The 22,853-nt window shown below is 32.8% G+C and overlaps 7 protein-coding genes across 7 annotated transcripts; 3 read left to right on the top strand and 4 right to left on the bottom strand.

Annotated features, from left to right (window-relative positions):
- Nucleotides 1-1,226: 1,226 nt before the first annotated feature.
- GO595_005744 (coiled-coil domain-containing protein) lies at nucleotides 1,227-2,390 on the bottom strand (the record flags this gene model as incomplete). The annotated part of the gene is made up of 1 exon (XM_067919021.1): nucleotides 1,227-2,390. The coding sequence occupies one exon, from the start codon at nucleotides 2,388-2,390 to the stop codon at nucleotides 1,227-1,229; it is 1,164 nt and encodes a 387-aa protein (XP_067774123.1).
- A 410-nt stretch (nucleotides 2,391-2,800) lies between these two features.
- Nucleotides 2,801-3,241, top strand: GO595_005743 (EF hand family protein; the record flags this gene model as incomplete). Its single annotated transcript, XM_067919019.1, has 1 exon — nucleotides 2,801-3,241. The coding sequence occupies one exon, from the start codon at nucleotides 2,801-2,803 to the stop codon at nucleotides 3,239-3,241; it is 441 nt and encodes a 146-aa protein (XP_067774122.1).
- A 4,771-nt stretch (nucleotides 3,242-8,012) lies between these two features.
- On the top strand, nucleotides 8,013-11,150 carry GO595_005742 (Mlh1a; the record flags this gene model as incomplete). The annotated part of the gene is made up of 1 exon (XM_067919018.1): nucleotides 8,013-11,150. The coding sequence occupies one exon, from the start codon at nucleotides 8,013-8,015 to the stop codon at nucleotides 11,148-11,150; it is 3,138 nt and encodes a 1,045-aa protein (XP_067774121.1).
- A 2,035-nt stretch (nucleotides 11,151-13,185) lies between these two features.
- GO595_005741 (DUF5011 domain-containing protein) lies at nucleotides 13,186-14,397 on the bottom strand (the record flags this gene model as incomplete). Its single annotated transcript, XM_067919017.1, has 1 exon — nucleotides 13,186-14,397. One exon carries the CDS (start codon nucleotides 14,395-14,397, stop codon nucleotides 13,186-13,188), a length of 1,212 nt encoding a protein of 403 aa, XP_067774120.1.
- Nucleotides 14,398-14,731: 334 nt separating this feature from the next.
- GO595_005740 (structure-specific endonuclease subunit SLX1) lies at nucleotides 14,732-15,529 on the top strand (the record flags this gene model as incomplete). The annotated part of the gene is made up of 1 exon (XM_067919016.1): nucleotides 14,732-15,529. One exon carries the CDS (start codon nucleotides 14,732-14,734, stop codon nucleotides 15,527-15,529), a length of 798 nt encoding a protein of 265 aa, XP_067774119.1.
- Nucleotides 15,530-16,109: 580 nt separating this feature from the next.
- Nucleotides 16,110-21,099, bottom strand: GO595_005739 (TKL family protein kinase; the record flags this gene model as incomplete). The annotated part of the gene is made up of 2 exons (XM_067919015.1): nucleotides 16,110-18,762; nucleotides 19,709-21,099. 2 exons carry the CDS (start codon nucleotides 21,097-21,099, stop codon nucleotides 16,110-16,112), a joined length of 4,044 nt encoding a protein of 1,347 aa, XP_067774118.1.
- Nucleotides 21,100-21,438: 339 nt separating this feature from the next.
- Nucleotides 21,439-22,290, bottom strand: GO595_005738 (aldo/keto reductase; the record flags this gene model as incomplete). Its single annotated transcript, XM_067919014.1, has 1 exon — nucleotides 21,439-22,290. One exon carries the CDS (start codon nucleotides 22,288-22,290, stop codon nucleotides 21,439-21,441), a length of 852 nt encoding a protein of 283 aa, XP_067774117.1.
- Nucleotides 22,291-22,853: the final 563 nt, after the last annotated feature.

Raw genomic sequence — 22,853 nt, 5'->3', positions numbered from 1 at the left:
TCGATGTTTTATATGCGTCTTCAAATGTTGAATGATTTTGTTCACATAAATGAATTATCTCTATATTTCCACCTGCAACTGCATATTTACCTGTGTTTGATACATTTGCGCCATTCATAAGTAAATATTTAAAACATTTAATTGATCCAAAAAATGCTGCATAATCAATTAATGTAACATTTTTATGATTAATAAATGAACATCTTTCATAAAGTGATTTTGGAATTGTTTGATCAAAATCAAATTCGCTTTGCGATGTTATTTCTTGAAGTTTTTCGATTTCATCATTCCGAATTATTCTCGCAATTTCATTCTGATTAACTCCTTCTCGAATTAATTGCTTATGAAGTGCCCAATCATTCTTCGAAAGTTCTTCATAATTTTCTTGGACTTGATCCGCAAATTTACAATATTGTAAATCTTCCATCGTTTCAGGTAATAAATGTATGAAATATGGAGAAACAAGACCATATTCTAATCTTGAATTGATAATAATTTCTGGATCAAGAAAGTTATGTTCAACCATGTATTCAAGAATATAAAATGATTCTTGAGTCCTTTTGTCAAAAACAAGCTTATTGAAGACATCAAATATCTTTGAATTGCTTTTTTTGCTTTCTTCAAATGCTTCAATATGTTTCATAAAATTCAAATAGATATCTAAACCGTCCGTTTTTAGAGTGAACAATATGTATATCATTTGGGTTATGACAATATTAAACGATAAAAAATGATTTTCATCAAATTTGTCAATTACTGATCTTGCTGATTGTTCAACATTTCTTTCATTTAGACCAAAAATTGTCTGCTTGAGCTCGAAGATTATTTCTGTTTGATCAGGCTTTTTTAAATTTGTCATTTTCTCAAGTCCAAATTTAGAGTGAATAAAAGTAAATGTGACAAAACGCTGAAAAAACCATTTAAATGCTTTGAATAGTTTACTTCAAAATATAGTCAGAAAGACGATGATATCATCGGTTCTCAGAAAAAATTGAAATATGTGGATTCATTTATCGACCGATTTTTGTGTCGAAATTGATCGATTTAAATATAGAAGCCATTCAAAAAACGGGGGGCACCTCTACAAAAAAATACTAATAGTAATAGAAGAGGCCAATTAAATTTTTTTCATAAATTCCTTTTAATTTCCGAACAAAAGATTTATAAACATTATTTTATATAAAAACATTTATATACATACACATAATAACATCTAATAAAACAAGTTAATCCCAAATCATACCATACAACAGTTCTTCATCAGCTTTTTGTTGAGCTACTTTTTGCTTCATTCTTTCCTCTCTCTTCTCTCTGCTTTGTTGTCTCTTCGGCATTGTTCTTTCCAACAATGGTCTTCCGTTTCTTCTCTTTATTGGTTTCATTGCCAATTCTATGGCCCTTTTTGCTTTCATTTCCTGTTCCTCTTTGTCTCTTATGTTCTTTTCTGTTCTTTCTTGATTTCTTCTAATTTTTTCTTTTTCTTGCGCATATTTTTTCAATACCATCGGGTCGACACTTGATAATTTTTTAGTTATTTCTTCCATTTTCTCTTCTATTCTTCTTAACATTGTAACAGTATCATTTATTGATGATGCATCAAACCCGAGTTCACTATGGAACTCTGTTATCGATCTCTGTAACTCATGAAGTTGATCTTCATTAATTTCATTCCCATGTGAAAATTCATTGTTGACTTTGTATTGCTCATTCCTCTCTTTAATTTCGGTGAGCTCTTTCTCTTTATTTGACTTGGCGTCCATCATTGCAGTAATCGATTCATCTCGAGATTCAAGTAAAGCATTGAATTGTTGTCGACATCGTTCAACTGCTTCTTCTGCTTCTTGGCAATGGCGGATGAGAAACATGTTTTGTTCCTCAAGCGATTTTAGTATTGTTAATAGTTGTTGCGGGTCTTTGAAGTACATCTCAGGAAATGGATGTTCTTTGCGCCACGATGCTGGAGTAAGACTTTCAAGAAAGGCTTTGTAGCTTTGACATTCTTGAAGCTTTTCGTCAGAGTGTGCTATCTCGCTTCGAAGAGCTGAGATTTGTGATGAGATCTGTTTGATTTGCATGGAAACTTCAATGCATTGTTTGGATTTAATCTCAGCTGCTTGTCGTGCTTCCATTGTGGCCTTGCTATCATTTTCAAGAAACGCATTAAATTGATCACGAAAAAGTTTTATCTCAGCTTCTTTGGCTTTGAGATGTTCTTCTTCATTACGCTCTATTTGATCAAGACGTTCGAGTTCTTGGAGTTTTGTATCGATAGCAAGTTGAGATAAAAATATTTCCCTTTTTTGTTGGATAAAATCTTGGATCCCTTCTTGAACTTGGTTTGAATCAGGTGATAATATGAGTTGATTTAGTGTTTTCATTTCTTCAGACATTGGTTTTGTTTGAGTTTTTGTTAATTGTCTGTAATTTATTTGGTTGCTAGATGATCTAGATAAACTAGAATTACTAAGCTGCTGTAAACTAGATTCTTTCCTCTGTTTTTGCGCTGCTCGCATTGCAAAAAATTCATTATCATCAGGAACTCTAAATGGATTTTTATAACGTGACCTTTGTCCACTGGAAGCCCTTGAAGATTGTGTAGTGGAAGAAGTTATTTCTTGTGGTGTTTCCAGAGCAAAAGATTGAGGTTTTTTGCTCATATATCTTAACGTTCAAAATATACGTTATTATGCGTGAGAACGTTTATCTGTGACCCCACACAAAGTTTTTGCGGTTATTGCAACGTTTTATCAATTTTCAGTGCGCGTTGAATTTTTTCTGTAAGCATCACTTCACTTGATAAATGGAAAACGGAAAGATTGAGCTCAAGAAGAAGTTCACCGATGAAGAACTTGCTGACCTTCGTGCTGGATTTGATTCATTTGATACTGATGGCAATGGTGCACTTGATGTAAACGAAGTCACATCTTTCTTCAAAGATATTGATTTTCCAGTGGAACTTGTCCCATGCATGATGCGAATTTTTGATACTGATAAAAATGGAACTATAAGTTTTGATGAATTTTGTGATTTCTTTCACCAACTTATGAGAATTGAAACTGATCCTGATGCAATTGCTCGTATCTTATTTGAAGCCATGGATACTGATAAATCAGGCACACTCTCAAATGAAGAAATTACTGACTTTTTGTCACTTCTTGGGTTTAAAGATGTAGATGTATCAGATCTTACTGCAAAGGGCGAAGCAACATTTGAAGATCTCAAGAAAGCATTAGGCCTATAAGTAAAACGTCTTTTGAAATTTATTCTATACGGAATCTAAAAGAAATGAATTTCATGAAATAAGAAATTTCCATTTGAGTTCTGCATTTTGGACTTGTAATTTAATCAAAAAAAATAAAATATATTTAGAAGATATTATTCATTTTATTCACTTTTAGCAATTAGACTTTTTATTTTTTCTTTTTCCTCTGGATAATCTGCAAACATCACATCCATTAAAGGAATAAATGTATTTTTGTATTTTTCTTTCAAGCTTGAGAACTTTGAGATATCATATACAAAATCATCATTCTCATCTTGAGGAATACAATAACCAAAGAACATTGCCAAATAGAATGGATCTATTTCCTTTTCATTAGAAGATATCTCGAAAAATTTATCTTGAGGTTTTTCTTCATCGCAAGGAACATAAAAAACGATCCAATTCAAAAAGTCGTAAAACGGTTTGGCACTTTTTTCCTGTTGAAATTCCGTCACTTTTTTGTAAATAGTGTCGGATATTAGTTTGGCTAAATCAAGAGGAATTGTCCATTCGATATCTTGTCGAATGAAACAACGAACAAGACTACCCCACGAGGATAAACCTTTCCCATTTGATGGGGTGTCTTGCATTTTTATGATTTCATTAATGAAATCAATACATTTTTCAAAAACTTTGATGAAAGTTGCGTCTTTCTGTGCTACATATTCTATAAACATCGCCAGAAGTTTTGCTAAGTTATTTGGTGAGTATTGCTCATCATAAATTTGCTTCAAATTTTCAAAATATACATCTGGTTTCTGTGGCTGGAAGAAATCAGAACAATTATTCAAGTAACAAACGCCAAAATCCTCCCATTGTTCGATATTTTCTCTGCTATTAATAATTGACTGATTTAATATCTTCCAAGTAATGTCTTTTGTTGAAAATGTGAATTTTGGTGTTTTGTTTTTTATAAACTCTTCGTTGAAAATTCTTTCTAATTCTTCACTAATAGAAACTTCATCAACTTTACTGGCGGTTTTCCTCTGAATTTGAGAAGTTTCAATACTTTTGTTTGTGTTGGAAGTCGGCGACGTTAAAGGAGTTAACGTGCGATTTCTTTCAGTGAGAAGATCAACAATCCGAAAGCGAATTAAGCTATGTAAGCTATTGTGGTTATTAAGTAAAAACCTATAGAAAAAATTACTCTCTGGAACTAATGCATCATCTAAAGCTTGCCCAGAAATGAACAAAGAAGAAGAAATTGCTGCACAAGCAACTTCTATGTTGTCGGGAAAAGATTTAATGAATGAATATAATAGATTGAAATACTCTTTTGTGGTGATACAACCAATAACTAATAAGTTGGAAATCCAGCAACCAATTGCTTCGTATTTTCGATTTTCATCGAATTTTGAATCAATATAATTTTGGAATTTCTGGAGTGTAATCTTTTTTATTGATTCCATGAAATTATGGTTAATCTGAAATAAACTTTTGAGTAAGGTTTGATAATTGCTGTGTACCTTTGTTAGTTTGTGTGGGTTTTCTGTATTAATTATTCCATTATTAATTAATACTTCAGAAATTTCATCAATCGAAACATGAAAACCAAGTTTGGGAGAAAACTCATGAATATGGTTTATATCTTCGGCGATTTGGTGACACCTTGGTTCTGTCAACCTGTTTATTTCTGTTTGAATTAATTGTTTTGGTGTTAATGGAATATCATTGTGAGAATCATCTCCAAGGCTGCTACTAACTTGAGCTTTTTTTCCTTTAGGCGTTTGAAGAATTTTCACACTCATTAACGCTGAGTTAGAAAATAGCAATTTCTGTGCAATATCTTTAAAACAAAAATCTTTTAATATAAACAACATACTTTTATGAACTTGAGGTTTAATGTGATCGATTTCTTCAAGGGAATAGATCCTTGCAGACATCGAAAAAAATGCTTGATATTAAAAAGTGACACAGAAACGAATTGTACGATAGATTCTTAACGTATCCAGGAGCACCCTTGAGCAACCAAAAATGCAAAAAAACCAAACCCAGCAAGCATATATTGCTTTAAATAAAATAAGAATTAGATCGCTTGCTGATGATGTGCCTGTACAAACAAGAGTCACAATTTCTTTCAAACTCGAAATGAAAAATTTATCAGAAAATTGGCAAGAACTCGTAGATATAATTTTTAACGACAAAAAAATAAATAACTTACAATTAAGACAGCTTTACTCTTATGCAATATCAAATTATAGAATTGAAATAAGAAATTATATCAAAGATAAGGCAAATAAATTATTAAAAAAAATTGTTCGCAAGCTCAAACTTTCTGACTTAAGTTCTATTCTTTCCACATTTGCATTATATCAAAAAGAATCAAAAAGATTAAATTCAACATTCTCCATGTTTTTTGATAATGAAAATGATTTTTTACAAATGCTTAACAGCAAGTTCCATGACATTTTAAACAAAAGTAATAAAGAGAAAATAGATCTTGGTGATATTTTAATCACAAATTGTGGAATTCCAAATCTTCAACTTGAAAAAAATAGAATTAAAGAAACACTTCAATTAATTTCTGCAATTGAACTTCTCACACCAAATTCTATTAATTCTTTCATCAGAATAATGTTTCAAGGAATATCCTTAGCAGATGAGTGCTCCTATTTTATTGATGTATTTAACCTAATTCCATCATATGAATTGGTGTTTCTTCGAAAACTTGTTCTCATTTTAGCACGAAGTGGGGTTCAAAACAATTTGCTTCAATTATCTCTTGCTGAGAAACGTTATCAACCGATAATATTTGAAATCCTCACTTTTTCAAATGAGCTTCGTTCAAATTTTGTTATTGCTCTTAAATCAATTGAATTTAGGCAAGACTACTCACAAATTATTGAGCTTTGTGAAAGTTTAGAAAAACAACAAAGCTTTTTTCTTCGAATTACTATTGAGAATGCTTTAAGGAACAAATTAAGTTCGTATGCAAATCCTTTTGTAACATATTTTTCACGTTTTTTGGATGAAAAGATTCGTAAAGATATATCAATAGCTAAATACACTTCAACAATCAAAATCATCCAAGAAATTGAACTTTTCCAAAGTTTGTTTTTATCTTCAATGATTAAAAGGCTTTTGTTTAAAGAAATTTACTTCGATCGAGAGTTTGTTAACGAATATCGAAAAAAGTATGGAATGTTATATGCAAAAAAGTTCCAAACTGTAATTGATGAATATGAAGAAAGTCGAAAGGTTTTTAAAGAATATAAGAAATGTACACAAGGTATCTCTAATTCTTTTAGCATAAAAGCATTGCCATCATCATTATGGTCAATTCCAGTTGATACTCCAAATGTAAATTTGCCAGAATTCATTTCAAATGAATTTACGAAGTTTTCAATGTTTTACACGCAAAAATTCAGAAATAGGAAAATTCAATTCAACTTACGGTTAACCACTTTTACCTTAAGCATACAAAAACTTAATGTGAAATGTGATGGCATTATAGCAATTCTTTTGTATTGTTTAAGTGATGGCCCAAAAACAATTGAAGATATTATGAAAGAAACTAATATTTCTCAAACGGACATTGAAAAATATTTGAAAGTCATGTCATCAAATTATTTAATAAATTTACGGAATCAAAATACGTATCAATTATGTGATACAATGGATGTGAAAACTATCAAAGTACCATTTAATTTTCCTAATGACAGAAATGAAACAGAAAAAATTTCAAAAATGTGGAATATGATGACAACAAATGCTCAAATTGACGCACTTATATCAAGAATATTAAAGGAAAATAAAAGTATGAATAAAATGGATTTGCTGAGAGAAACACAGAAACACTTTGTTTTATCGATATCAGAAAAATTATTTAATTCAAGGATTGGAGTGTTAAAAAAGAAGTCATTTATTGAAGAAGATGAATCGGGAAATTTAATATACATCCCATAGACATTATTTGCTTAAATAAATATTTTATTTTTTTCTTTTGTGAAAATTTTGGGTTCATAAGTAATATGACTTTCCATTGTGAACAATAATAACTATATTTCATCATAAACAAATCTTTAAATAAATATTAGATATGATAAATGAACATTAATTCTACTACTTGTTCAAGAAGTAATTTAACTATTTCTATATGACCTAGGATATATTCATTTATAAGTGCTGGTCTATGTAATTTAAATAATATTTGGAAATTTCCAAATATTATATTGAACCCCGAAATTATTAAAATTGATTTTAAATCAAACAAATTTATTTATGATAGTTTATCCACAATATAGTTTAATTTATATAATTTTTTGGATTTTTTGCATGAAATAATTTTTTGGATCGTATTTTCTTGCAAATGAAGTGAAAATATTTTTGAATTGATTTTACTATTTTTTTTTCAAAATCATCAAATCCTTTAAAGAATTCCAAATACACATCAACATCATTTATATGTATAGATACGATAGAACTTTTTGATTATAAACAAAACTTTTTCAATATACTGAGCAATTAATCTGAGATTGAATTAAAAAGTGGCTAAAAATGAATGCTTTACAATGATTATATGAACCATATATAAGTGATTATCACAATAAAGTATTCAAAAAGTAGAGAGCATTTTGTGGAACCACATTTTGAATTGGCAACGATCGTCTTAAATTTTAGCAAGGTAATCAAAAAGTTTGTTTGAAGGTGCTATTAAAAAGTTATATCGTTCTGGAAACGGTTTGCCGCGAAAACTGGTAAATTTGGAAGCCGTTTATCCGATAGTGAACTCACCAAAGATAAAACTCAAATGCACCAAAGGTCAATAGTTGCTCTTGATCCAAAAGTTGTAAATCGAATAGCAGCAGGAGAAGCCATAACAAGTCCAGAAAATGCTGTCAAAGAATTATTAGAAAATTCTATTGATGCAGGAGCAACTCGAATTTCAATTTATATCGAAAAAGGAGGATACTCGCTTATAAAAATAATTGATGATGGATGTGGAATTCAAAGGTCAGATTTACCAATTGCATGTCGACGTCATACAACATCAAAACTTCGCGAATTTAATGATTTATCGACTATAACAACTTTTGGTTTCAGAGGCGAAGCTCTTTTTTCTATTTCATGCGTTTCTCATTTAAAAATTACAACTAAAACAGAAGATTCAGATGTTGGTTATTATGCGAATTTTTCCAATGGCGAAATGGAAGGAGGCATAAAAGATATAGCTGCTACTCAAGGTACTATAATTGAAGCACAAGATCTTTTTTATAATTATCCACTTCGGTTGAAATCAATCAAACCAATTTCAACATCACGAAACATTGCAGACATTGTATCAAAATATGCTGTAATTCATCCAGAAATCAGGTTTGCAGTTTTTGTTGATCGACAAGAGAAAGTTCGAACATTTGGAAATTCAACCCCAGACAAAGTATTAAAACTATTATTTGAAGTTGAATCCAGTAATACTTTCTTTCATATTGGGTTTAAGTTAGAAGGCCATGTTTCAGTCGAGATGTATTTGAATAATCCATTTTATCCTCAACCAAAACATACCAATGCCTTATTCATAAATGGAAGATTAGTAACGAATGACAAACTCAGGAAAGGCATTGAAGAAGTATATTCTTCAACACCTGCTAGCACATGTCTCCCATTTTATTTTGCTGTTCTTTCAATGCCTCCACAAAACGTTGATGTCAATATTCATCCTTCCAAGCAAGTTGTTTGTTTCCTTGACGAAGCAGAAATCATTCAAGCGATATGTGAAAGAGTTAAAACTGAATTAGATGAACAAATTGCAAGTAGTACTTCCCAACAAAATCTAAAAAGAAACAAATCTAAAGCTAAAACTATTCCAAAGAATGCATTGATTACTGAATTTAGTGGATTTGCCGCTAAAAAGCAAAAGAACAGTGTAAACTTCCCAATTCCTTCGAGTGAATTTCCACTTTCACCAGTGAAGTCACAACCGCCGTCGCCACAAAAATCAAATGAAACGAAATCAATGTCTCAAGCGACAGATAACTTATTCTTACAGAATGGTATTTCTTCAGAGAGAGAATTCTTAGTTGCGATTGGTCAACATGGAAATATTTTTTCACAAAAGCCTTCATATAGAGAAGGATTACTTAATATAAATAATCAAAAAGAAGAAGAAATTAATGTAATCAATAATCAACCAATCCAAAATTTTGTAGATGTAGTTCCAACATCTCAAGCTGATTTGAAGTTAAAAGATGACATAGATTTCTTAGATCAAGAGATTAAAATAACACCAATAAATGGAACATCAAATAATTATATGGAAGGAATTACAGATTCAACAAATAATACATTTGAACAAAACTCAAAAAATTATTTTATTACTAATGAAAGAACACAAAATGAATTCAGTAATTATCGAAATAGAGAACATAATAATTCTAAAAGTCAAATTGACAACAATTATAATGATGGATTTGATACTAAAAAATATGACATCGAAAACATGACCGCAACACCCCCAAAGCAAACAGAAAGCATTAGTCAAAGATATGACGTAACACTTATATATGAACCATCACAAAGACAAACGAACGAAACACAACAAAATAAATTCATGTCTAACATTGGACGCAGTTTTGAAACAGAAAAAACAAATTTCACCAAAACTGATATTATAAATGCAGTAGAAAAAACAAATAACAAAAGAAATGAAATAGAAAAACCACAAATAAACACAAACAACAAACGAAATGAAACTCCGCGGACACAAAACATTTTGAACAGAACAGATATAAACACCAAAAGAAATGAAACTCAGCAAAACATAAATCATATTCCAAACACAATAAAGAAAGACAGCAATGAGTCGAACGCCAAAACCACATTTGTCAGTGCTCGTGATCTCCACAAACAGGCCGCGTCGCATACTCCCCGCTTTGACTTCAGCGCCAGCGCACTTCGCACCAGCTATGTCAACAAGCCAAATCCGCCGCCACCGGAAACACAACTTAATCCACCAATAGTATCAAGCGAATGTAGCGTTGAGTCCATTATGCAGCAGCAGATACACGACACGGCGTCCTTTGAAGCCGAAGCGCAAGCGCAAGCCATAAGTTCCATCGCCAACAGAGTGCAGACACGCCAACAAAAGCGGAGTAAGATGAGCATTTTCTCTGAGTTAAAGTTTGAGCCAATTAAGAAGAAGCGGAACACGAAACCAATTTTAGATCCAAAGTCTCAAACCATTGAACAATTATTGTCATCAATGAAGGAAACAATTCGGCCATTTCGTGTTGTCACACTCGACAGTATTATCCAACTTAAAGAGCAGTTACAACAAAACGAAGACAGAGAACTATTTGACATGTTACACATTTCCACTTTTTGCGGTTTCATAGGTTTACGCGCGGCACTTTTCAAATGTGGTAATAGTTTATTTATATGTTCATTGTTTGGACTTATGAAGGATTACTTCTACTGGAAGTTTCTTGAAATGTTTGCGAACTTTACTTCCATTACAGTTGACATTAATGTTAATGAATGCGTTTCCGATGATCTGCAAATTAAAGTGAAGGAATTACTGAATGATAAGAATGGGTTACTGAGTGATTACTTCTCTATGAACATAGAAAGTAATGGAAACGTAATCAAGACAATGCCGAAGGTCGGTAAGTTCGTGCCAAGTCTGGAAGCGATGCCGCTGTTCTTGAGGAACATTGCGACGAAGGTAAACTGGGAATCTGAAATGGAGTGCTTCAGCGGATTGATGGAGGAGTTCGCGGCGCTGTACGCATTCGTGGAGGATGACGCAGTGAACGTTGCGAAGGGGAAGGATCAGAAGGAGATGTCAGCGATAATAGAAAATGAAATAGTGGCAAAGGAGGCAAAGTACGTGCCGTCGCGCGCAATAAGAAATGGTGCAATGATAACAGAATTCAGGCCAAACGTATTGTGAGTAAATGTGTATATGTGTATCGAGTGTAGGCTGTAACTGTGGAAATGTGGAAACATCGCGCGGCTTTATCCGAAGGGGAAGCGAAATGAGACGTGAAGTAATGTGATGTGATGCATATGGTGTGTGAAGTAATGTGATGCATATGGTGTGTGAAGTAATGTGATGTGATGCATATGGTGTGTGAAGTAATGTGATGCATATGGTGTGTGAAGTAATGTGATGCATATGGTGTGTGAAGTAATGTGATGCATATGGTGTGTGAAGTAATGTGATGCATATGGTGTGTGAAGTAATGTGATGCATATGGTGTGTGAAGTAATGTGATGCATATGGTGTGTGAAGTAATGTGATGCATATGGTGTGTGAAGTAATGTGATGCATATGGTGTGTGAAGTAATGTGATGCATATGGTGTGTGAAGTAATGTGATGCATATGGTGTGTGAAGTAATGTGATACATATGGTGTGTGAAGTAATGTGATGCATATGGTGTGTGAAGTAATGTGATGCATATGGTGTGTGAAGTAATGTGATGCATATGGTGTGTGAAGTAATGTGATGCATATGGTGTGTGAAGTAATGTGATGCATATGGTGTGTGAAGTAATGTGATGCATATGGTGTGTAAAGTAATGTGATGCATATGGTGTGTTAAGTAATGTGATGCATATGGTGTGTGAAGTAATGTGATGCATATGGTGTGTGAAGTAATGTGATGCATATGGTGTGTGAAGTAATGTGATGCATATGGTGTGTGAAGTAATGTGATGCATATGGTGTGTGAAGTAATGTGATGTGATGCATATGGTGTGTGAAGTAATGTGATGCATATGGTGTGTGAAGTAATGTGATGCATATGGTGTGTGAAGTAATGTGATGCATATGGTGTGTGAAGTAATGTGATGTGATGCATATGGTGTGTGAAGTAATGTGATGCATATGGTGTGTGAAGTAATGTGATGCATATGGTGTGTGAAGTAATGTGATGCATATGGTGCGTGAAGTAATGTGATGCATATGGTGTGTGAAGTAATGTGATGCATATGGTGTGTGAAGTAATGTGATGTGATGCATATGGTGTGTGAAGTAATGTGATGCATATGGTGTGTGAAGTAATGTGATGCATATGGTGTGTGAAGTAATGTGATGCATATGGTGTGTGAAGTAATGTGATGCATATGGTGTGTGAAGTAATGTGATGCATATGGTGTGTGAAGTAATGTGATGCATATGGTGTGTGAAGTAATGTGATGCATATGGTGTGTGAAGTAATGTGATGCATATGGTGTGTGAAGTAATGTGATGCATATGGTGTGTGAAGTAATGTGATGCATATGGTGCGTGAAGTGATTTTTGTTAATGATTTGGCATTCAGTCGATATATCGATGGTTTGGGTGTAATTAGGAAACGTTTTGACTCGTTATGGTGTTACGTAACAGCTTTAGCTACCAAACACATTGCAGAGTTATGTTTCGTTTTGTGGATTACTGAATTTTGGAAACTGCTTTAACTCATTGTGGTTTTGCTTGGCTTAATCAGAGATACATATTCTCGTTATAGAGTTATCCTTCGAATAATTTGTGAATTAATAGCTTTGACTTGAATTTAGAAAAGCGCATTATATTTGTTGTGGATTTTTTTCTGTATTTAAATTTTCAAAAATGATATAGGATCATTTGAAAAAAATTGTGTAAATGTGTTTGATTGACTAAATGAATGTGCTGAAATTGGATTGCAAATGCCTGTGTATGCTTTATCAGCATATAAACTTCCAAATATCGAGTCTTTAGACGTTGAATATGTTATAACTTTGCAGCAAAATTATAAAATGCATTTTCAACAAAATCTGGGTTATAATCTCATAAATAAATACATTGAAGTTGATAACAATTTCCAAATTCACAAAATATAATACTTTCAATCCATGAAACATATCGGCTATATATAACTTTACTCTGATTTAGAACAAACACATTAGAACATAAGCACACATAATATTTCAAATAAATTTATGCTAAAATTCGATATAAAAACATTTACATATATTCTTCTTCTTCCTCTTCATATTCATAGTATTGCACATCAAATCCAAGCGTATACTTCAGTAGAAATTGGAAATGACTTATTCCAGAATTCCTTTCCGCTTCTGTTATCGCAACACCGTTCACGACCAACAGCGAAGGCATCAAATAAGATAACAATGGCCTAAACAGCGTCATCCGCATTATCGGATTTCCCTCAACTCGAATTATTTCCACAGTCTTAAAAAACCTCAGAAAAACGACATCAATTACATTTCTTAACAAGTTATTATTCAGTATTAACATTGTTGGACAAAACTCTGCAAATTTAATAACTTTCTTTTCAACTTCACTATCTTTGATAATTGGCACATAATTTAGACATAACGTTTTAACCTTTTGGACATTAACTTCACACCCTTCGTTAATTGTCCCATAAAATGTTAATGACAAATCTGTTCCTTCAATCATTGCGCATGGAATCGAGTACGAATGTTCTTCAATTTCAGCTTTTCGTTGTAATTTGTCGTTGGAGTATGTAATCCATGTTTCTTCTATGTTGTTGGATGAGAAAGAAATTGTTTTTGATGATATATCTTTGAATTGTCGGAATAAATTACGGATTTCCAAAACTTGCTGATGAGGAAATTGAGGTTGCGCTGCTTTATTAAGATTAGAAATACGATTATAATGAATGGCACGTTCATGCTCAGTAACTTGTCGATGATTAAGAATCGAAAGGTGAGGCGAAAAAGTGACAGCAAATGAAATCCAATTTTGTGTAAAGTTATTCGATTCGGCATTAAGTTCTTGGAGATTAGGGATTTTGGTGATGAACTCAATGGAAGTAAGATGGTTGTCACTTATGTTCAAATGTGTAAGTGATTGTGAATTAATTACTTCAAATTTCCGTAGTGAATTGTTTTGAATAGAAAGCTCAACAAGAGTGGAAGAATCAAGAGTAAAGGATTCAAATCGGTTGAATGAAAGATTAAGAGTTTTTAGCTGAGGGAATTGGGAAAAAGAAAAATTAGAAAATTTATTTCCACAAAGATTTAATACTTGAAGGTTTTTGAATATACCTTTTGTAGCTATGTTGGATATGAAATTGGAAGCCGCAAATAAGGCTCTGATTTTATCTGGAATTGGATCAAAATCAAAATCTTGTACTAAGTTTGAAGAAACATCAATGACCTCTAAATTTGGATGACCTGAAAGAGGTTTCATTGTTTTAATAGAGTTTTCTCTCATAATCAGAATTCGAATGTTATCTGGAATTATTGGAATTTCTTGGAAATTTTTTTGATTTAATTGTAGAACTGTTGGAAATTCATTTTTTGTAATATGAAGAGAAGGAGGCTCTGTTCTATAAATTAAGCATTTTGTGGGTTTTTTAACTGCATTTAAAATCCTGTTAGACTTAGAAACATCGTCAACAAGAAATGGATTTTCTTTTAATGTTACGTTTGTCCCGAAAGCTGATGGTTGAAATTTTGTGTTTGTTTCTCCCATAAAAAAAACGTTGTTTTTCACATAACAATTCCTAGGCGACCGTTTGTAAATGGAATCTTTCTCTGGATGTTATCTCCTTAGAAGTAAGAATCCATCATATAAAAGTGCATGTTATGTTGGGTTTACAGTAAATCCACCACATAGGCTCAAACAACATAATGGAGAAATTGTAGGAGGCGCATTTAAAACACATTCAAAGCGTCCTTGGGAAATGACCATTGTTGTATATGGTTTTTCTACACGGAAACATGCATTACGTTTTGAATGGACTTGGCAACATCCAACTGAATCTAAAAATTTAAAGCATGTTGATTGGAATTTAATTTTTCAAACACATGGAGGTCCACGTAATTATAAAACTCACATTCGTATATTCAAAGAGATGCTCAACTCTAAACCATGGGTTCGTCTTTCCCTTAGAATATGTGTCACGTGTTCTGATGTTCTTCAAATGTTAAATTCATCTCCAAAAATTAATGAAAACCACAGCGTATATCTTGGGAAGCTTGAGGACCTTCCAATTCATGGCACTACAGCTCCATCTCCAGCATGTGATGTACCAGATCGTTGTTTATTATGCGTCAACAGCGATGCTCCACCATACCCACATCCAAATTGGGTCATTTGCCCCTTCTGCGGAGCTTTTTTGCATTTACGTTGTCTTGCAAAACAATTCATTAGTCAATCTCCACGAAAAGGAGCATCACTAATTCCAACACGCGGTACATGTCCTGCGTGCTTGGAAAGCCTCTCTTGGAGAGATTTAGTAGAGTTACGGAATCAACTTGAACCTGATTTAAATGATGGAGTATTGCAAATTAGTATCAACAAAAATACAGAAACATAATTTTAAATAATATACACACAGAACGTTTTGTAAAACAACATGAATTTTGTTAGTAAATGGTTAGAGAAATCAATCTTAATTCTTTAAGGTTTAAAACATTTTCAATTTTGAATTTGTGTCCACCAATTCCTTAGCGACTGGGGTTTGAACCACTGATGTAATGGCAAATGTGCCTGTAGAGCAATAGCCCATCTAAAGAGTGATTTATCTTCAAGCATATAGTTCAATTGAATTCGTCGAAAAAATCTGGATCATTCAGCATCAACTCCTTCAAAAATTATTTTGATTGCAAAATCAACCAAGTGCATGATCCTTTGCTAATTTTGTTCTTCGTGAAATACGTATGACACATTTTTATTAAAATTTGATAAGTTACACTACATCCACACATAGATAAGCTATCAAACAAGCCATAGAATATCAAGCAGATGATTTTCGCATCCTTATAAAGAGCGTTGCAAATGTCATTGCTGTGCTGTCGTTATCAGATACTTCCGAATGTGCACAGGACGCAGAGGAAGTTCAAAATAAAAATAAAAAAAGGTGAAATGGTTTTTACCCAAATTTTCTTTCACCGAAATCATTTTTTGAAGTGTTCAATGAAATCCTTTTGGTACTGCTCGTACTTCTGTGGCAGCTTCAGCTTTGCGACTATCTCAGGTATATGGTAACTCTTCAAAAGTTCATTCGTTTGTTCATATTGACTCAACACCACCAAAGTGCACACTGCGGAAGCTTGTATTTGTTGATCCATTTGTAATATTGTTGGGAAGTACGGAATTACGTCCAAGTAATCCTCCAAGTAACTTACTCTAATTAAGTTATCCAACAACAACAGACCAATTCTTGTCATTTCAGGGTTATATTGTCCGAACGAGTTTTGGAAGAACATTGACAAGAATCCAGTTTGGCTTAAGTAGACAATGAACTCTGGGATTTGTGTTGATAACCTCCTTATGACCGTTACGATAGCCTGAATTGAATCGTACGGACATAATTCTACGACGTTTGTAAACATCTCAATTAAATTCGGTAATTGAATTAACGCTGCTCTCAATTCTTGATGCACGAAAATTGAGAGGAAAATTCTCAATTGATAATTCACATCAATGATGTTTGATGTTAACCACTCGGGATTGTTAATGAGCAATTGCGCGCCTTTAGAAGAGTCAGCGATTTTACACAGCAGGTAGACAGCAACTGGAGTAGTGTTCGCAGCCTTTAATAAGCCATTAATTAAACGAGTACTGTTGGGGATTGAAGCCATTCGAGCAATTAATGATGTGGCTTCATATGGAAACATATCGAAATGTGTAACAATTAATTCTAATGGTAAAATCTTTTGGTTAAATTGCATGTTACATAATCCGAAATAACTTAATCGAATGATATTTGGATCTTCACTCTTCAAAGCTGTAGCAAATGCTTGTGAAACAAATGAAAATGATTGATTATTAATATATATCGAATATAAGATATTAAGATATGTAGCTGCTTGATCAGATGCTAAAAATTGTTGTGAACTCATCACATATGATTGAACTATAGAGACAAATGATTGATCATCAGACATAGTGTTATTGAAGACTGCTAATAATGTGACAAGTTTCTTTTCATTTCCTTGTGCTGATGATAAAATTACTCGTAATGAATCAAGTGGTATAGTTTCTGGTGCAATTTGTGCAATGTATATTAATAATTGGATAATATCTCCAATTGCTGCTGGTACATTAAATGGAAAGACATTAATACAATTTGAATCAACTAAATCTTGGGCAAAATCGGGTTCTCGCTTAATTAATTTGACAAGCTGCTTCATTATAAGGGCACGTGTACGTTCTGAGATTTCTTGTGATAACAAATTACTATTAATGTATTTGAAAAATTGGGGCCCCTTGTCGACCGTTAACTGAGCAACGATGGCTTTGAGAGCACGTTTATAACCGTGGCTCTTGGGGCTTTCGAGTTTTTCAAGTGGGACTGCAACGGCTGGCTTGTCATCTTCGCCACCATGATGGCTATAGTTTGATGAGTCATAGTATTTGTCATTGTTGGATGAGTCTGACATATGATATTTCCTTTTAGGAGTCTTGATGCTAAATGTTTGACGTTGTTTGCTCTTACGCTCACTGAAATGGCCCGAGTCAGACCTGGTTTGGGCACCTGAGCCACCTGAGGTTGGTTTGGGTGCTGATGCTTGAATACTTGATCTTCTTGAATGATGTGATTTTTCACCTTTGTCTTTGTCAGGAAGTGGTGGACGAGAGTCGTGCTTCTTGTGGCCATGACGACGTGACATTTTCATTTCTTCTTGAGGTTGTTCTGGAATTGGTTCATCTGGAATTTCAACTTGAACTTGTTGTCCAATTGATGCCTCTTCGAATTGTACAATATAGTTGGCTAAAACTTCGACTTTGGATGGATCAGTATTTGCAAATGATACTGAACATGTACTAAAGGCTTGGTAAATTTGGTCGAATGTTGGACGCTGAGCTGGGTCTTGAGACCAACAGGCTTCTATAAGGGCTGTTAATTCTTTAGGTGTTGATTCTGGAATATCTGGACGTTGGCCTTTTTGACAAACAGCAGCCATGATTTGAAAGGCTGACATGCCATCAAATGGAGTGGCTTCGGTAAGCATTTCCCATAACAAAATTCCATATGAATAGACATCGACTTTTGAGTCATAATGAGTGGAGTTGAACATTTCTGGAGCCATCCAATGTGGTGTACCGATTGTTGAAGTAACTAATTCACCTTCTTCACCATGGAATCTTGAAATACCGAAATCAATGATCTTTGGTAAACAGTTAGAATCAAGCAATATATTAAGAGATTTCAAATCTCTATGAATGATCTTTTGTTGGTGAAGTGCATTCATTCCATATGCAACGCACATTGCGATAATTGATTTATCAGTATTACTTAGTTCTGGTGATCCTGGCTTATGTTTAAGGGCATCGTAAAGGGAACCTGATTCAACGTATTGAGAAACAATGCAATATGGATAAGTGTCAGTGAATCCCATTAATTGCAAAAGAAATGGATTCCTACATGAAGCCAAAATCATAACTTCACGAACAAAGTATGTCTTTGCGGAGCCTTCAAGTTTTTTAGCTGTTAACACCTTAAGAGCAGTCTTAATTTGAGTTGGGATATGTGTAGCTAGAAAAACTTCAGAATAAGCTCCTTTACCAATCGAAACTTCTTTCTTGAAGTCCGACAAAGCAACTCTGAATTGGCTGATTGGAGCCAATATCTGTTGGAGTGGAATATCGTCCGTCATTTGGACTTTTTTGAACCGGTTAATGCAACAGCAACGGTTAAATACAATTCAATTTGTATGATTTATGCTTTATCAATCATCCTCTAATTCTCAGAATTTTTTACTTGGCCAACATTTTACCCAAAAAGTTGTAAGCATGCAAACAAAAATGCGACTTTTTGACTTGTTTATAAATATAATTTCGATCGATACATAAACCATTTAAAAATTGTCGTTCGAAAAAAAATTACTTTTTCAGAGGATTTTTCTGAGAATTGTTTAGGTGTCAAATAATTTTAAATGAGATTTAAACTTCAAATTCCGCAATCATTTCATAATATTTTCTTAGATGAGTAATACAATTGGGTGTCAATAGACAAAACGCAATTTCTATTATTGAATTATTGAATTTTACATCTTGAATTAAATTAAAAATTTAGATAATTTTCAATGAAATTATATTTAGCTGTGCATTATTTTGTAGTTATTAATTAAAAAAAATATTCTTAATAAAATAAATTCTCATTCGAGGAAAAAATATAAATTAAAAAAAATACACAAAAATATTTTATTCCTTATTTACTTCAAAAATCCGAAAACTATCGATTTTTCTCTCTTCAATATTTTCGTTGTCTTTGATAGGATATTCATTATAAATCCACTTTGCAACGAACGCAATTTCGTCCATATCGAACGACTGGACGCAACTGTTATATATTTTTGTTATCTTCACATTCAGTTCAGTTTCGCACAAAGGAATATTTGGGAACACATAAATAATCACAGCTGCACAAATGTATATCATCCAATGCTTTGGATCTTCAGAACAATGAATTCTTGTCCATATACTCCATAAGTTATCTGTGTTTCGTTTAAACAGCATAATAAAGCTCGAATACATAAAAAACAAAGACGATAATTCAGTCTTCTTAAGCCATATGATTAATGATGGATTAATTTTGAACAAAATGCTATTAATTTGGTCAGCAATTTCATTACATACACTACCAATAGATGATAATAAATATTCATGATTAATATGTCTTAGCATATACGAAAAGTGCCAAAATATTTTTGAACTGGTTTGTTCGATTTCTTCTTCTGTAAGTAAACGGTCGCCTTTGACGGGGTGCCCCTCGCTGTTCCATTCTGGAAAAAAGAGTCTGATCAATGGAACAAAGATATCATTCATGCCTTGCAAATAGCCAACGCTAGGATTATAAACAAGGTAAGAACGAAGAAGTTTTGTTAAGATGATAAGACCTGGTTTGTCTCTGCTTTTAAAGATATCACTTGTTCTATCTGTTCGATCAACATCATTATCAATGACTCGAAACGTTTTTTGGAAACGCGCATTCTGGGAAATCTGTGTCTGACAGATGTTATCCAATTGTTTTCCAATCTGATTGAAATAATTATATAATTCGTTATCTCGAGTTTTACGTTCTTCTCTTGTGGAATTAAGGTCATAAAGTCCAAACATTAATCCGACAGTTTGTGTTAGTACATCATTTTTGATACCAAAATCATAAATATGTTTTCTGAAATTATTTACATCTTTAAGTTTTCCTTTTTTATCAAATAAATCTTCGGCCGACAATGGTTCTCTGGCTTTTTTGTGAGCTCTGGCGTACTCCTTTTTGAGTTTTGATAGAATTTCTTGATGAATTGCATTTGAACTTAATCCAAATGGATAAATTGAAAGATTTGGAAGAGAGTTAGACTTGTTAAGGCTAACAATCAAATCACCTGTCATTTTGAGGAAGGAATTCCAATAATCGGCAAATGTTTTAAGCTCAGTAAAATTCATTGAATTCAAATTGGAATTAAATGTGAAGCCTTTTGTCTTAAGAAAATAAAGTGAATAGCGTTGGTCTTCAAGGCGCTGTGGAATAGCAATACCCATGGATACAATTTTTTGAAGTAATAAAAATAATGAAAAATATTCTTTCTTATAAACTTTGTATACACGACTTCCTTGAATGCCATCAATCTCAATAGTTATTTTTACATGATGGTGTTCTTCTTTGATTGTTGAAACTTCAAAAGAAAATGTTTTGATTGTTGAAACTTCAAATTTTAATATCGAATTATCTTTGAATTCAGTAGAAATTGGTTGTGATGGGATCTTTGTAATTATCCGTGAGAAGCCTCCATTTGAATCATTAATTGGTATCCATGATAAAAAGTGAGTGTTTTCCAATTTCGACAAGCAAAACCCTCCCTTATTAGGAGCACTACATTTGGCATCATAAGCAGGCTGCTGGAATATGAGGATAGCTTCGAAATTTGGAGAATTTGACATTCTTCCAAATTGCCGTTGTCAAATAACCGAATTTGTAAAACGTTTATCATCTCATTTGAGTGTTGTAAAGAATATTTCAAAGAAAAATACTTTTCAATCAAAAAAACAATCCGGCTGAATTGTGATTTGGATATTTTCAACATGCCGTTAAATTTATCTTCGATCTTTAATGGATTATTAACAAATAGATTCAGTACCAATCATATGAAAAAAAAGGTTAACGAAAAAAGAACTAAAAAAAAATATTTCAGATAATAAAAATTGTAAAAAGAGAAATAAATGATGACCAAATAATCTCCACCATTCATAGCAAACAAAAATAAATCAAAGTAAAGAAGTTTAATCATGGATTTTTGAATTATTAATGAATCTTATTATTCCAAGATCATAATGGTCGATGATTGTACTCTTAGCAGTATCTAAAGTAGCAATCGCATCCATGTCTTCTTGGTCTAATTGGAAATCCCAAATGTTGAAGTTTTCGATAATTCGCTCCTTATGAACAGATTTTGGAATGACAATTACGTCACGTTGTACATTCCATCTGAGAATAACTTGAGCAACAGTTTTTCCATGTTTCTTTGCAATATCGACCAAAACCTTATTCTCAAAGATACCTCTACCAGCTTCTGCGAATGGTCCCCATGCCTCACACTTGACGCCTAATTCTTCCATATGCTTGATGGCATCTGTCTTTTGGTAGAATGGATGACATTCAACTTGATTGACAGCAGGAACAACTTTGTTATTCATAACTAAGTCCTGAAGACGGTCTGGATAGAAGTTTGAAACACCAATTGCACGTATTTTTCCTTCTTCATATAATTCGGTCATAGCTCTCCATGATCCATAGTAATCACCGAATGCTTGGTGAATTAAGTAGAGATCAATGTATTCAAGGCCGAGTTTCTTTAATGATGTTTCAAATGCTTTCTTAGTTTTTTCATATCCGTGATCTTGAACCCATAATTTGGTAGTAATGAAAAGTTCTTCACGTGGAACACCTGATTCTCTTATTGCTTCTCCAACTGCTTCTTCATTACCATATGCAGCAGCAGTATCAATCAATCGATAGCCTGCTTTTATAGCTTCAAGAACAACTTTTTTACATTGTTTGTGATCTGGTACTTGATATACACCAAAACCAAGTAAAGGTATCTCAACACCATTGTTCAATTTTGTCGTTAACATGTTGAAAAAATGAAATGAAATGTTTTTTCACCAAATATTCAAAATTTATCGTAAATTGATAATTAATAAACGGCCTCTATCAAATAAACATTCGAATAACTATTTGCTAAAGTGCATGTGCAAAATTAATGATAGTAATGATTTTTTTGTTTTTTTGGTAGAAGGAAAAAGTATTCAAAATGACCCAAATTGTTTCTGGTGAATTCACCAAAATTTCGAGAATTATTTTTTACCGAGTTATGTTAGTAATGGTGAATATTTTGCCAGCCTCTGATTTCCTATATACAACTATTTAGAAACATAATTCTTCTTTTCCAAGAGGTCGTAAATCCTCATAAAATCAACCATTACTTGATATCTGAGTCGTTTTGATTAACTTTTTTGTATAGATAAGCTTCTTTTTGGGTAATCTATTTAATGGATGTACTTGATTGAAAAAAATTTCATGCATAAGAAATTCGATAATTTAATTTTCGAAAATTAAAATTTAAAGAAAAATCAAGTTAAACATACCCATTATATGGGCACTATATAGCTATTCAAAAAAAGTTAATTAGCTATTA

The sequence above is a fragment of the Histomonas meleagridis genome (assembly GCF_020186115.1).
Source record: "Histomonas meleagridis strain 2922-C6/04-10x chromosome Unknown contig_39, whole genome shotgun sequence".
Lineage (NCBI taxonomy): Eukaryota > Parabasalia > Tritrichomonadida > Dientamoebidae > Histomonas > Histomonas meleagridis.
Note: the sequence above shows the minus strand (reverse complement) of the source record. Positions and strands in the feature narration are given on the sequence as shown.